The following is a 16,298-nucleotide window of genomic DNA, read 5'->3' on the forward strand; positions in this document are numbered from 1 at the left end:
TTGATATTTACGTGCTTGTACTGTGTACACGGTGCTGCATTTCAACTTAATTTAGAAAAAAATAAATTTGGCAAGTAGTATGATTAATGGTCAAATTGCTTCAGGATTGTTTTAGCAGAGTTCAGAATACATGAATTTAAACAATATTTTGATCTGTTGTATAATTAATGCATGATTTTAAAAAGAATTTAAACAGTAGATCGGAATACTCCCCCAACACTGAAACCTTCAGATTGTCTAACATAAGATTTTTAAACAAACAAAAAAACAAACAAAGCCTTATATGCATATGCCCTTTTGATGTTCCTCAACCTTGTTCTGGAAGAAGCAATTCTCAGGATGAGGGTGTTAGTCTCACATCACCCTCATCTTGAGAACACATCAACAGGGGTTTCATCTGTAGTGGTGACTTCTGTGGTGTGAATAGCTGTCCTGTAGGAACTATACTGAGATGATCAATTTATTTAAAATCGGTCCCTGAAACATCAGTGTACCTATGGATGTTATAGGAACGCACCCCAGTGACTTAAAGATGAAAGTCTGACACTGAGCTGTTAAATATGGTTAAGGGGGGAAAGTTATAGTTAAATGTTAACTATATGGGAAACTATAGACGTGAGCCAGATTCTCAGTTGATGTAAATTGGCATTGCTCCATTGAAGCCGCTAACATCAGTTTACACCAGCTAAGGATCTGATCAGCTAATTCCACAGTGGTACTGCTGGTTTCATATTTACACTTATGTTTGGGTAATTTACAATATATACTTTCCCAATTTCAAAAGGAAGAAAACCCTAACGCATGAGCTATCTCGTTTCCCCCATCTGGTTATTTGTTTTACTACTACAAGATACTACTTAAAGATAATTTGTTGGGAGGGTGGGGGCTAGACATATCCTCAACACCAAGCAAAAGTGTTAAGTGTGCAAACAGGCACCTTTATAGATTGGGATCTCTGCTGGAGAGTAGGAAATGATCTCATATTTGGAGGACTGGCAGCTTTAACAGCAACAAATGCTTTGGTGGTGTGTAAGCAATAATCACACTCTTCTATTTTGTACTGACAGTCAAAGTGGGTTGTCATCCATATTAGCCTGTACAATGATAATGGCTTTACTCTGCAGGGAAAGCTTTGCAGTTAATCCATTAGCTCAAGTTCATAATAGTCATATAGGAACATTTGGAACTTGAGTGCTAATCTGCCCCCTGACTTTTTCTAAGAAGTTTTACCTGGCATATGGCAATGTCTTTTTTCCACCATAAATATGCATGTACATGCACACGCTTGTGGGAAATAAGAGTAAAAAAAAAAAATCATACTATAAAGTATTTATTACATACACAAATAAAGAAATGTAAACAAAACAAACTCAACAAGACAAACCCAAAACAAGGCGTTCTCTAAGGTGTATAGGGTAGCGTATATCTTTTTGTTCTGTGTTTGTTCAGTGCCTATCCCAATAGGGTCCTGGTCCATGACTGGGGCTCCTTGATGCTACAATAATACTAACAACAACTGCCCTACAGTTGACTTGCTTTCCCACTACCCAAAACCAGACTACTCTTCCCTGGGTCCTGGGCAGGCCTTTTACTTTTATTTATTCTTGCCTCCCAAACAAATTCACCACTCATGTAATTTAACACCATTTCTTTACATCAGCAGTTCTACAAAGGAGATGAAATCATTCTTTATCTAATGGATAATTTAAATTCAAGAACATCTCATTTTAAAAGGCTACACAAATTTGAATACACATAGATTAAATGTCCATCAGTAGATATTTAGGCTAAAAAGAAAACTACAGCAGGTTCTGCTAAAGACGTTTTTCATGTTTTGATTCTTTGCTCTAAAGTAATATTAAACAGATTAAGCACTCTTGTTCACATAAGAATTTCTCACACTTGAAGGCACTGGAATTTGGCTATATATAATAGTTGGCATAGTAGTTCTGATTATAAGTTGTTTTATCACTGAAAAATATGTTGCTGTCTACATGCATTTGTATGTGGCTGTTTTTACCTGTCTTTTGTGGCTCAGTGCTTTTCGGTGTACTGTTGACATTCAAACAAGACTAGACGTTCAGTTTGTAGTATGCATAACGTATTTTAAATGGTATTTTCAAAAATTATAACAGAGCAAATCTAGTTTTTCAAAATTACAATAAAACGTTTCCATAAACCTATACTAAATACTCCCAAACATGGTAGTGAATGGTTTGTTTGCCTTTGCCTGTAATCTAGTTTTATTTTAGTGTCTTTTTAAAACTGATTGCACTTATGTAGTTTATTAAAAGTAAAATTTACCTTTGGCAGTTTATTTCAGACTGAATCAGACTTTACAAATCCATTGTTCCAGCTTTGTGTGAATTCAAAGATAAGCATATCTCTGAAATTAATCTCTAATGTGTGTATTCTATACCTACAGTTGGATTTGATCACAGATCTATTGGGAACACCGTCACTGGAAGCAATGAGGACGGCTTGTGAAGGCGCCAAGGCGCACATACTCAGGGGTCCTCATAAACAGGTATGAATTGCACTTCATTCATTCACACACACACATACACGAATGAATTTTATATAGATATATAAAAATACATTTGTGTGTGTGTGCGTGCACACACACACGCGCAATCTACTGAGCCTGCTCTTACCCTCTTCAAGACTGTCATTCAGTCGGAGTTTATAAATTTAGTGTTTCATCTGTGGGATTTTTCCCCCCTCAAACTTTCCATCTTGGCAACTAACAGACCAACAAAAAAGGCAGACACAGAACAATGGAATCCATTATTTTGTATACATCCTGTACAATAAAAGTATTAGCTTCATCTCTGTGAAATTCGATGTTTTATTAAGATAAACGTGTCTAAGAAGTTCATGGAGAAAACTAAAAATAATTAACGTAACTTTTATGCAAGAAGTTATCAGAAGTTTAAAAAACACCACCTGCCATTCTTCCCTATTTGTCACCTGTACTTTTATAAATAATTTATGTAAGCATCTCACCCATCTGTATTCATTAACATGAACTATTAACATGTTGCCTCTGCCTGTCAGCCAATCCTGAATTTACCCAAGTTAGGCTCTTGTATTAGCACTGATCAAAACTGCAGCTAGTCAAAATGCTGTTGAGACAAAGCAGTTTTTCATTTGTAAATTGCACTTGCGGCTGCAGCCTCACAAATATTTCTCTGACTGGCATGGGCAAAAACCTTCCAATTTTAGGACAGGCCGCATCATGATAGTCGCTTTAAAGGAGGATGTAAGGAGAGGCCTGGATTAAAATCAATCGTATAGTTCAGAAAGCTGCAGAGCCGCTTTTGTATTGGCAGGAGGTTAGATCAGTAGGTCTTTTCCACCTGTAATATCTGGTTCTGTGGAAACAGAACACGCCATCAGTTGACTGACAGATAGTAAAAATGAACATAACACATGGCATGTATATTTTATATCACTGAAAAATTTGATATATGTATGTTTGTGTCTTTGTTCTTTCTTTATATTAACGTGAAGCGCCATGCTCATACCACAGTAATAATAATACTAAAGAAATAAGTGCTTTGTGGATACACTGCTACATAATTGCAACTCAGGAGTTCCTATCTCCTAACCATGTTCAATTCAAGCTGCCTCTACACTGTTGTGGGATATTTTTTATATTTACTGTTGAAATGCTCTCAGGGTCTTCTCTATCAGTTTTAAAATAAGCCGTTTCGGTTTGCAAACAATTGAGGAGAATGTCCCTTAGTCTTCTAAAATATAAATATAAATATACTGTACATTTTTTTTAAATGAATACTAGACTGCTTAATTTGCAGTGTCTGAAACAGGAGTGTTTATTTTCTATGTTTTGCTTACAGATGCACTGGATCACAAGAAGTTATGAGCAAACCTATACCCAGCAATAGAAATGCATACCTTTTTAAAAAATAAAATAGTTTTAAGCCCTTTGTTTCCAAGTGCTGTACAAGCACGAGTCAGGCTTCATATGAGCACTGGGATCAGAACTCAGGAGTTCTTGCGTGCAAACCATGTACAATCCACTCCACCAAGATGCTTCACCAGTGTGTGATATTTTATGTATATAAATATCTCCTGAGGTCTAATCTCAGTGCTGATACTGGCCTTGGACACACCACTTAATCTGTCTCTTTATACCATCTGTATGATGGGGATAGTAACAGGAGTGGTAAGAGGCTTGACTAGTTCTTGTATAGCTCTTTGAGATTATAAAGTGATGTTAATGATAGAACATTTCTAGTGCTCTGGATTTGTACATACATTGAATCTCAGGAAGGTATCTGTAAGCAAACTGCTGAAAATAAACTACTATTTCAGATACTGTAAAACAGGCAGTCTAGCATCAATTTTGTTAAAAAATTTAAAGTGTACAGTCCTCTACAAGATCAAGGACATTCCTCAAATGCTTTAAAACCAAAATTACCGATTTCAAAAATGATAGAAAAAATGAGAGTATTTCTAGGGTAAAAAAAAAGGGGGGGGGATGGGTGGGTGCGGGGGGGGGGTTATGAATAATACAAGAGAAGGTTTATGGGCTCTTCAATTCTTGTTTAACCCCTGATATGGCTTGCACATGAGCAAAGTTAAGCACATGTGCTTAATTCTTTGTAGTATCAGACCCATAATTTGTTTAAGGAATTCCATGAATCCATATCTAAGTTCTAAGGAATGAGGAAGATACATGTTTGTCATTTCTCCAAACTTTTATAGTAACAATTGCTATCCTTCACTGGTCTGTACTTAACTATAAAACATAATTTGAGAGCAGTGGTACATAGAAAGTTAGAAACAGAAAAACCTGATCTTAGAATGAGTTTTATGCTGTGGGAGAGGTTCTGTATCCGTGAACTTTTCTTTTCAGGGGATAGTGTTGGACACGGAGTGACGGGAGCTAAATACAATTTAACAGCCTCTGTAGGAACTGAATTTATGTTTACATGTTTAACTACAAGCCAGTACCACTTCTGTCTAGTTGAAGGTAGTGAATACTGAGAATAGTAAATGCCAAAAATAGCGATACCACACCACCCTCTAGAGAAAAATTTCTGCACCCCAGCAGAATCTGTCTGATATTTTGCATCAAAGAACTGCATAATAACAGACGAGGAAGATTTATTGATGTGTTGCTGTATGTTCAGTGTGATGTAGTAAGTTAAATATTGTAGGTATGTGTAATGTACTGTGCTAGCTGTTGTCCTTGTGACATTGATGCAGAATGGATACAGACACTAATGCTGGTAACTAAGACGTGGATATGGGGGACTTGATAGCCATCAGATCCTATGCTCTGACATGAATGTGTGCCATATAAATACCTAAATAGACACATCACCACCTGCTGTCTGTATGGTGTAAATGATAGCTTTTCTGATATTCTGATTTGAATGCCTTAGGAGCTGCCTTTATATTTTGTATCAGCAAATTTCATGCGTACTAAAAATACTTGTGCACTTTTGTAGCACCTTCCATTTCAGGGGTCTTAAATCAAATTGAGTTAGTTTTTGCCCTAATTTTCACCGGTGTCTTAAATATATGGTTGCACATTGCCACAGATGGGTTTTGTAAAGTAGTCTACTCACACCTGTTGTATTAACTCATATTGTAAAAGAGGCCATGAAGATCTCTGACGCTATATTTGAAAATAAACACATGTAAAGCTGCAAGTACACTTCACACCAATATGTTATGGAAATAATACCTTTGCATAAATTAGCAAGCAGTATACATTTTAAATAGTTCTAATTAGATATTTGAGTGATGCTCAATCAGTAGCAGCAAAGAATTGTCCCAAAACAACCCATGTGAATCCTTTCAGGAATTCAGTTTTTTTTAAAATGCTGTATAAACAAGTGTTCAAAACACAAGCTATCACCAAACCTGTGAAGGAATTTGGAATTTTTTTCTAAACCAGTCTAGACACTGTAGAACCAGATGAGTTTTAGTCCTCTAAATTTGTTTGAATATCTTTGATGGTGTTAGATGCAGCTTTTTAAAATCTGATTTTTCTGCCCCCCATGTCCACCCCCACATATACTCCCCCAAAAAAAGTCCTTTGAGGGGAAAAAAGCAATTTAGTGTCAATCAGGAAAAGCACCATCTAGATTCCATGAAAAACTACGCAGGTTCTCAAAACTCACTCCTCTGGTGCTGGTGTGAGCTTTTGCCGTGTGAAAATGCAGGGGATTATATTGTGTCTGATAAGGTTCTGATAAGATTATTCTTCTAGCTATATTTAGAACTTCAAGTACATTTCAGGTTTAAATTTAAATTTGTAAAATTCGGTTTTAGAAAAAGGTGATTACGCTAATTCTAAATTGTTAAATTGTACCAGTTTCTTAATTAGTCTTACAAGATAGCAAAACTAAGAAACAAATTCTGTTGGAAATTAGCAATTACTTTGTAACATACACTGCTTTTAATCAGCGTACATGATAAATGGGAAAAGACTTAACTGCTTTATGTAATGAAACATCCAGGAGCCATCTTCTGGATTAAATATAAATTTATATAATTCCTTCAGTGTGGAAGAAAGTCACACATTTTGTAGTCAGTTTTTCTTTTTAATAATGTTAAAAGTGAATTTACTGCTAACTGAAGGTGATTGGCCAACAGCACTGGAATATAAGTCCTCTCTTCATACACAGAACATTGTCAGTGGCTACTTACAATGCTCACTGTCAGTAATGTGCATCAGCTTTGACCCTCTTACTTCTAGAAGGAAGGGTCCAGGATTTCGTTCTCTATGTCCAGTTCATCCTTGAGCTTTCTTTTATCAAGAAAAGGGTTTCAATGATGGTTACAACCTGTTTCTTTACTGAAGGGGCCTGGATTTTGACCCCCTGGTGACCAACACCAAAGAAGTTCAGTTCCTACCAAATTCTTCCTGCTACAGCACCTCTGTTTAGGACTTCTCCTGGTTTCCGACCATTGTGCTCATTACATATCACTATGTGATTTATTGAGGCACCAGATGTGGGAGACAGCCAGACTCTCTAGGGGGTGGGAGAGGGGAGAGAGAAATTGCTACTACAATCTGCCTGGAGTGGGGGGGGAGAGTAGAGTGTGGGGAGAGAGAGCACACTCTTCACTTGTGTGTTACACAGTCTTTTCTGGAGTGAAGGAGGGTAGTTTTAGTTTATTTTCTGCCCTAAATGAATGGGTCAAACTAGTTATGCTTGATGCCAGTGGTGATACTGTTTTTTATGTAATGGACACTGGCAAATGAATTGAGAACACCAAATACTATGGAATGGTAACAACATCATCACCGTTTGTACAGCACCTAGCACAATGAGGACCTGTCTATGACTAGGTCCCCGAGGGGCTACGGTCATACAAAACTTAATTGTAGCAGAGGCTCCATTTGAACAAGTTACTTTTATATCTGAGAAGTACAGAAATCTGTCTAGTGACCCTGTTGGGTAGGTTTAGAACAATGCACTTATGCATTTGATATGACACTAAAAACATTTTCTTTTATAAAAAGATAGTGTCACAAAATCTGACCCGTGTGCATACATTTGTGTTTGCTAACAACCTGTGACAGACTCATGCAAAGCATTAGAATTGCGATAGTATATCAGTTAAACATTGGTGCAGTTCTGTTACAATCCTGTAAATCCTTCTAACTCATTCACACGTACCATGGAGTCTAACCCTTTCAGTTAGTATTGTCCTATAAATACAGTAGCTGGCTTTCAATTGCTTGGTTATATTCTAGGCGGAGTATTTTAGTCCTCTGTCAGCAGAACAGTATATTCCTCCCACATCTCAATAGCAATTAATCAGACACATTAATGGAGCATTCTTTATAACCCTTCCTGTCCTAATGGCTCTTCTCAACACCTGCACTCACTAGGTCTCCTGCAATGAGAGTGCTTTTTGAATTTGCATGGCAAGTAAACAGATGTACAGGTACTGTTTAAAAAGGAGGAAAATGATAGTGTATGAAGCTTTGAGAGTAACAAACTTCAAAGCAGGAATTTTAGTCTATGCAGTTTTCTAAAGAAAATACAGCTTTTTAGATTTGCATAAAGGGGTCAGTTCTATTTTTATCTGTGAAAATTACTTTAATTAAGAAGCTGCCTTTCTCTCTACCTTCATCCTAATTTAAAATTCACTACACATTAGAGGAGTTACTCTTTACCCACTTCATGAGAATTTCATTAATTTCTACTGGTGAGGGGGAAAAAATGGGTCTTGAATAACTGATTCCAAGTGCAGGCTTTCCTCCACCTTCAAACAGGGAGGGAACATTTTCTTAACTGAATTATTGATACCTTTTCAGGAAGACTATGGCATAAGAGAATTGAAACTGACCTTCTATGAATCAAATTTAATGTGCATTAAGAAAAAGGAAATGAAAGTGGTCCAAAAATCTATTTCCTATGCATAGGTCTGATGATAGGAATAATGTGTTTTAAGATACAGAAGTTTAGTGCTTGATCTGGGAGACTGATGTAGCTGTGTAATTAAAGAAAGAGAGAGAGAGAAAATAGTTCATTGGCAACCCATTCCAGTGTAACAGGTCAGTGGCTAACCGTTTAAAATGGACATTATACAGAATCATAATATTTTGTTTTTAAAAACATTAGGGCAGTATTTCTGCCAGGATTTTAGAAAAGGGAAGAAGGGATAGGCTATCTATCTGAGGGGAGGGAACTACTAAATATTTGAAAACCTTTAGTAATTGCAGTTAAATCTTGTTGGCGTTACCAGAGACTACGGTTAAAAGTTAAGGGAGGCTTATGGGGCAGGGAATGTCTGAGGGTAAAAAGTTGTTCTCAAATGGCACCCATAAGGATGTTTAAGTAAATCTTGCTAAATTGGTATCTAGATATCAGTGTGGCAGAGACTAGATATAATACAGAGACTGAAGAAAATGTTGACCGTGTACTTCAATCTGTGTAATCAGTTTGCTTAAAGCACTTAGGAGATTTTTACTTGCCTTCAGATCCCTAATGTAGGGAAGATTACTTGCTGTCCAGTAAATGAACACAAGAGAAGTGCCAAAACCCTGTAGGATTAAAGTAAAAAAGACAACAACTGCTTACAAAAACAGACAGAGAAGTGAATTGCACAGCTATGAGCTCATATGTTTGATGGGAGGCGAAACTGGCTTCTGTTGTGTTAAATTACTAGATATACACAGGAAACAATGAATTAAAAAAAATCTGGATGATGGCAATGTGAGACAGGATACAGATAAGGCTGCATCTGAACTGGGAGTCAGAAGATCTTTCACTGTTCGTTGTAAAAATTTCCGAATGCACATTGAGGAAGAAAAGTGTCATGAAGCTATGCGACTTGAAGATTTCCGGTGGATTGACCTAAGAGTCTGGAGTTGGCAAACTATCCCTTCTTTTATCACTGCTACAATATAATCTGTAGAATCATGTTTGGGGTTTTTATATTTTTCTAAAGAATTCTGTCAAATATTGCCTATTTCAAATACCAACATGGTTAGGGCCTTTGGATTCATGAAACATTTTAAATTCCTTTTCCTGGTGATGTTTTTTTAAATAAGAATATTTAAGCCTTTCTCAGAAGGATTGTAGTTTTTAAAATACAGTTTGCTCTAACTTTAGATTTTTCTCCTCCCCATTTATTTGTACAAGATGAGGAAGCATGTGGAAGTGTCTGCAGAGCTGTCTCTTCCTACAATTTAAAGAAATTATGAGCCTGACAGTTCTTTCCATTTATTAACTGGAATGAGTGCCACTTTCTAGCTCCACTAGTATTTGAGTGCTTTCTTTTGGAGTGTAGATCAGCTGCTGAGTTATTGTAACTACCTTTGACATGCGACTCCTGGCTCAGGTACCTCACTACAACACAAGGTGGAGCTTGATGAAAAAATAATAATTCAGAGTTCCTTAAACTGTGATTCTTGTCCTGCTTATTTCTAACTACTGCAAAACCCCTGTATGCCTGGAGATTTGATTGTGTTGGGCCGGATGTGGATTTAGAAGGGAAAACCGAAAAACACTGAGATTAGAACAGTGTAGGAAATGATGCAGTTTACTAAACTTCAGCTGTAGGAGCAGGTTTGAACTTGCACATAAGTTCATAAAATAAATGAATCACGAAGCCTTTAGAAAAATACTCCCAAAGTCTGTAGACAAATGTACCGTATAGGTTTGGTTGCCACTGGTATTGAGATTAATGACATCGAGAATTTCTACAAAGGAGCATTAAATAGTACATGAAAGCTGTAGTTCCTTCGGGAAGCTCCAGTGTTATAAACTAGAGAGAAAAGCTCAAACAGTTTATAGACTGCAGCAGAGCTATGAAAGTAAATTATATTAATGGATTCAGTCCATAGAACTTCTTGTATACTGTACAGGAGGGAATTTTTTGATAGTCTTGGGACATGATTCTTTTGCTTTCTATCCTGGCACAGAACAGCATGGTATCTAAATGACTTAACCATAAAAGAACTGTTAGTATTTATTTTTACAGCGCTCCAAAGTGTGCTGGTTGTTAGGGTACAAACAAAAAGATGTCATCCCTGCCTGAAATGCTTAAGTGCCAATATAAGATTTGGGACCTTTTGGAAAAACAACAAATAACTAAGACTAATAATACATAGAGTATTACAACGAGTAAAAAGTCACAAAACAAGTTGACAACATTAATATTTATAATTTGAAAAAAGCAAACTTTATGAAATAGAACATCATTAAACAAATGCGGACCACATCAGCAAGGTAACTTTGAACAACCAGACTTAATTGTTAGGGCCCATGCTTTGTTCAGTGCACAGGATGGACCTGCTCTGGGGATGAAACGGGGTGTGTAGTAAAGGAGGCTGTCGTCTGTAGGGCGTCAGCAGAAATGGAAGGTGTGTGGTAAATGAGGCAGGGGATTGCAGGAAGAGACAGGAGGGTCTCAGTTAAGGCAGTTGAACACTACCCCCAAGAATTGAATTCTATCCTTGCTTTTGCCACAGAGTTCCTTTGTGATGCTAATGCAAGTCACTTAAACCAAACTTTTCACAGATGGTGACTAATGGTGTCATCCTCATTTTCCACCCAACTTGAGACCCTGCAGTTTGATTTGCAGAAATGCTGAGAACTCTCAGCTGCCACTGAAGCCAGTGGGAGCTGTGCTTCAATATATAAAGTTCTTTATAACGCTAACTACTTAAAAAAGTCAGATTCTAGACATCTCAAATTGGGCACCCAAGATCAATGAATACTTCTGATCTTAATCTCTGTGGTTTAGCTCCTCATTTGTAATATTCCCCTCACCTCACAGAGCTTTTGTGAAGGTAAAGTAATGTTTGTGAAGCACTCAATATTAAATTCCCTTAATATTCAAATTAATAATTCTGTCTTCAGAGCAAAGTTTGAATAGTGTGCAGTAAATAAGGCCTAGGGCCACACATTGAACAATGAGAATGAAACAAAATATTGAATAGTTGCTCCTTAATTGAGCATTGTCACTCCTGTGCACTGAATGAGGCAGGGTTCCTGTGGAAAAATGGTATGTGATCATTAAGGTATGATTTTTGTCATGGATATTTTTAGTAAAAGTCAGGGACAGGTCACGACTTCCGTGATTTTTTGTTTATTCACCGTGACCTGCTGACTTTTACTAAAAACATCCCTGACAAAATGGGGAGGGAGGAGGATCCAGCGTGCTCCCACCCCCACCCCCCCGAAGCGGCTGGACACTGCAGGGACCCCATTGCCCAGTGGCTGTGAGGGGACCCCCTGCCACCCTCTGCTGTCGTAGGCTGGGAGTTATGGGGGGCTCCCGCTGCCTGTGACTGCTGAGTACTTCCAGGGTCCCTCAGCTGCTGCCACCAGCATCTGGGAGCTGCAGGGGGTGGGGGGCAGCTGCTTGCGGTGGTTGAGCAGCTGCAGGGGGGCCCTGCTGGTGGCAGTTAGGGAGCTCTGGGGTCCCATCCCCCCAGCCCACTGAGTAGCTCCGGGGTCCCTCTGCTGCCACCGGTGGTGGCTGGGAGCTGCGCATGTGGGGAGCGGGCTGCTTGCAGTAGCTGAACCTTGCATGGGGGACCCCTGCCAGCAGCAGTGGCTGAGCAGCTCAGGGGGCGCCGCCAATGGCAGTGGCCAGTCAGTTGCGAGGGGTCCCCCACCTGCAGTTCCTGGGCAGCTGTGAGAGGATCCCCCCCGTCACCCACAGAGCCTGGGCTGCTGCAGGGTCCCCCGCTACTGGCAGCAGCTGGTCAGCTGCGGGGCCCCCAATGTCACAGAGGTCGTTGGAAGTCGTGGTCTCCATGACATAATCTCAGCCTCAGTGATCATGCAGTTAAAGACTGTGTTTTATAACGCATTTGCACAAGGGGCTGAATTAGTGTTGCACAGGCAACCGTAACTCTCATTCCCCAACTTTTAAATCCTTGACTTTGCAACCTCTACATTCTTCAAACCTGTCTTTTGTGTGTGTAATACTTGATACAGTGGACAACCAGTTGATACTCACCAGTGTTGTGCAGATGCTATCACTTCAAAATTAAGTGTTTTGTACTATGTTGTTTCATGGATTACCTTGAAGAACAAGCAAGCAATGGCCCTGTTGAATAGTCAAGCGAATGCACATCAGACCTAGATATCCTCACAAAAATATGTCCAGAAACGGGGAGAATTAAGAAGCAATGGTCAGAATGCAATTCAAATGGATTTTTGTTGTTTATCAGTACAGTCAATTAACTTCAGTGATGCCGTAAATTACCAAAGCCATATAAAATAAAAAATGATAAACAATGCCAGCCTTAATAGCTAATAAACAACAAAAAGTTATCAGTCTCTATCAAATGGTTGTTATCTGACTAACAGAAGATTAACAGGTTTCAGAGTAACAGCCGTGTTAGTCTGTATTCGCAAAAAGAAAAGGAGGACTTGTAGCACCTTAGAGACTAACCAATTTATTTGAGCATGAGCTTTCGTGAGCTACAGCTCACTTACATGCCATCTCCTCAAACCCGAATTTGAACTTTGTTTCAAAACACTGGGTAAGAGGATAAAAGGCAGGGGATATACTTCTTAAAAAATGAATGGGAGTTTGTCATGAATATTTTAAATATATACCTATATGTAATGTCTATCAGAAACTCTTGTTTCCTCATACTTGACAGGCAAGTTACTGTTACTAAAAGTATGTGGCTCACGTACACTTCTCAGAAGGCAAGGTTATCACAAAAGCATGCAGTGTATTACCTTGTCCTGTAGAATGTATCTGGCCTTAGATACATTAGTAGATAAATGCCACCTATGGAGAAATGTTTTTTAAAAAGCAGGGGGGGAGGGGAGAAATACATCAAAACTTTTGTGCCATTTGAAAGGAAATTTTCGTAAATAGCTAAAATAGGCTCTTTGAGTTCTGGTACCTGTGCATATTTCACTATAGGTATGCATGCACTTCATGTGCCTGAAACTGGAAGATGTTTGCTCGTAGTGTCTGTTGGTCCATGCTATGCAGTTTCTCTCCTCATGCTCTCAACTGAGGGTATAAGGGGAGGAGTGGACCGCCTGCCTCTCCAGTTCTTTCTGACCTGTGCATGGTCTGAGACAGAACACTGCAGTGTCCTTGAAGTTCTTACTTCTGTATCTCTAATTATTAAAAATAGTGGTAGATAGTTTTAGCTGTTTTAGTACAGTTAGGGACTGGGAGTTCTTTTTCCGATTTGCGGGTCCCCTCTGCCTTCTTTCCAGCATGGACAAGGAGACTCGTTAAGGCGGCAAGGCATGATTGTCATGCAGAATAAGGTGAATATTCATCTCCTGAGAAGTTTGTTGTCTTAAATATTGCAAACATACAACATTGTTTCTTAATTTCCAAATGAGTGTATTAAATAACTTTATTGTAATAGAGGGTAAAAGTTTTTGATACAGTCAAATGGCACTGGTTGCATTAAACTGTTTCTAATCTTACAAAGACATCTAACTTTCAAGGTTTTTAAGTCTGTGTTTTGTGTATGTAGTGACAGTCTGAAATGACTGAAAATATTTGGCTAGTGGGAGTAAAGAGTTGTCATGAATGTAATATTCAAGTGCAAAGTGAACCATAAATCCACACCTCTGCCCCTTGGACTGAGTATGTGTGTACACACTCCACAGTATTTTCCTGTTTATCCAAACACTGTATTATCGGAATCCCTTTCTTATCCCCTGTGTATCTCGGGAGTGACTAAGCAGGGCTGTCAGTGGAGCTGCAGAAGGCTCCCTTTGCTGCCCCAGGACCTGTGACACCCAATCCCTGCAAGCCCCTGGCTGCAAGGGAGTTCACCCTGCTGCTGAATGGCTCCAGCCCTCTTGATTTTCCAACCCTCTGATTATCCAAATAAAAGCCCTGTCCCCCATGCTATTTGGATAATCTGGAGTAGGCTGTATTTGTCAGATGACGCATTTTAAAAAAAAAATAGAGCATCACAACCTTTCATAGTAGAAATGGTGGTGCTGCAATAGGCCATTGGGAACAACTCAAAATCTTTCAGCAACAGGTGCCATGGTGGTCCATCAAAAATCAACATGTACTCATAGGTGCTACGCAGTGGTGTCTCAGGTACCCCAGATAACTAGAATATGAACTATAGGGCAATACTGCTGATTCTGTGTGGTAGCTGGTGATAAAAAGTTGACTTTTTGAATGGCCACCACTATATAAATTTACTTGCGGGGGAAATTGAAATAAAATTGCAACTCAGTCTAAAGTCTTTATTAAGGAAAAATCATTGATGATCTTACATTCAGATTTGCTGAGTTGAGCCATAGCAATGATATTCATGTTTGAGGTTCTTCACTTCCAAGGCCAGAAGGGACCATTGTCATTATCTCCTCTGATCTGTATAGCACAGGTGGTAGAATTTCCCCAGATAATTCCTTTTGAACTAGACATATCCAATCTTGAATTAAAAATGGCCATAGATGGAGAATCTACCATGATTCTTGCTAAAGTGTTCCAATGATTAGTTGCCCTCGCTGTTAAAAATTTGCTCCTTATTTTTAGATTGAATTTGTCTAGCTTCAACTTCCAGCTATTGGCTCTTGCTATACCTTTGTCTGCTAGATTGAAGAGCCTATTATCAAACATTTGTTCCCTATTGTAGGTGGCAAAAAAGGTGTATTTCCCTTTCAGCGAAATGTATATCTTGGTAATTGATGTAATAAGCACTTTTTTTACACTGTTACATTATACAGGATTGATACGACATGACTTGGATTAATAGTTTTTTCCTCTCTCTTACAGCCATCCCTTCCTGTCCTATATACACTTTCCAGCCAAGCTACACATGAAGCAGTTCATCTCCTTTGCAGGATGTTGGTCTTTGATCCAGTAAGTGTGTTTATTTTTTATTTGATATGCAACACGATCTAAATGACGTATCTTGTTATATTTTGCATAGATGAACATTGTGGGTAAAGGACTGTTTTTCCTTGTGTTTCTTCTATACCACTATTTTTGTGCCTTCTGTTCTGCAAAGTCCATATAAATGGTCCTGTGGGCACAGAGTACACTGAACAATCTGGAGTTCACCTACAAATAATAGCCTCCCTTTTAAAGAAAGAAGGCATGGAAATGTGGCACATGAGGGTGTTTGTGAATCATGCCATTTTTCTCCCTCGTTTAGTTAGGTGTAGGTAGCAGAATGTTAGATACTTTGATTCCATTCTAATCAGTGATGCGTGGGTGTGCATAGTCGTGTAACATGAACATTTCCTTCTGTATTATACACACCATCACATAGGGGATTTTTCGGCATGCACCTGTCTTTCTAGCCCTTGCTGCTGCTGTGGACTTCAGCTCTTGGGCTTACACTGCAACTTTGTCATTTAAAAATTTGATATCTAAATTTGTAGTTATTTCTGCACTTGCACCTTGAGAGGAAAATCCTTAAAATTGCAATTGAATAAGATAAGACAAGCCAATGATGACTGTGCTGAGTAGCAGGAAGCCAGCAGCTGATCATCAGAGTGCTCAGAAGGATGTATCTTTGCTTTTAACTGAAAATACTGTAAAAGCTTTTGGCAAACAAACAACAGGGAAATTTAAAACAAACAAATCAAATGTTGAATAGTAACTTATTTACATATAGCCTGATTCTCGGAAGCACTGACTCCCAAAAATCACATTGAAGTCAATGGAAGCTGTGGGAGCTCAGCTACTTTGAAAATCAAGCCAACAGCCCGAAGAACAGGTGCTGTATACTCTGATATTTCAAGACAGGAGACAGTGTAGTCTAGTGGCTAAAACAGATTGCCAGGATGCTGGCGTTCTATTTCTAGCTTTGCCACTGTTTTGGGCAAGTCACTTAA

The 16,298-nt window shown here is 38.7% G+C and overlaps 1 protein-coding gene across 2 annotated transcripts in view; it reads left to right on the forward strand.

The window, feature by feature from the left end:
• NLK (nemo like kinase) overlaps window positions 1–16,298 on the forward strand; it is a 112,306-nt gene that overhangs the window by 89,395 nt on the left and 6,613 nt on the right. For both annotated transcript variants that reach the window (XM_048823795.2, XM_048823793.2), the window contains exons 7-8: window positions 2,426–2,527; window positions 15,232–15,318. In XM_048823795.2, coding sequence (XP_048679752.1) covers window positions 2,426–2,527; window positions 15,232–15,318 — 189 coding nt within the window. The remainder of the gene's footprint in view (window positions 1–2,425; window positions 2,528–15,231; window positions 15,319–16,298) is intronic.

Source organism: Caretta caretta, chromosome 17, assembly GCF_965140235.1.
Source record: "Caretta caretta isolate rCarCar2 chromosome 17, rCarCar1.hap1, whole genome shotgun sequence".
Classification (NCBI taxonomy): Eukaryota; Metazoa; Chordata; order Testudines; family Cheloniidae; genus Caretta; species Caretta caretta.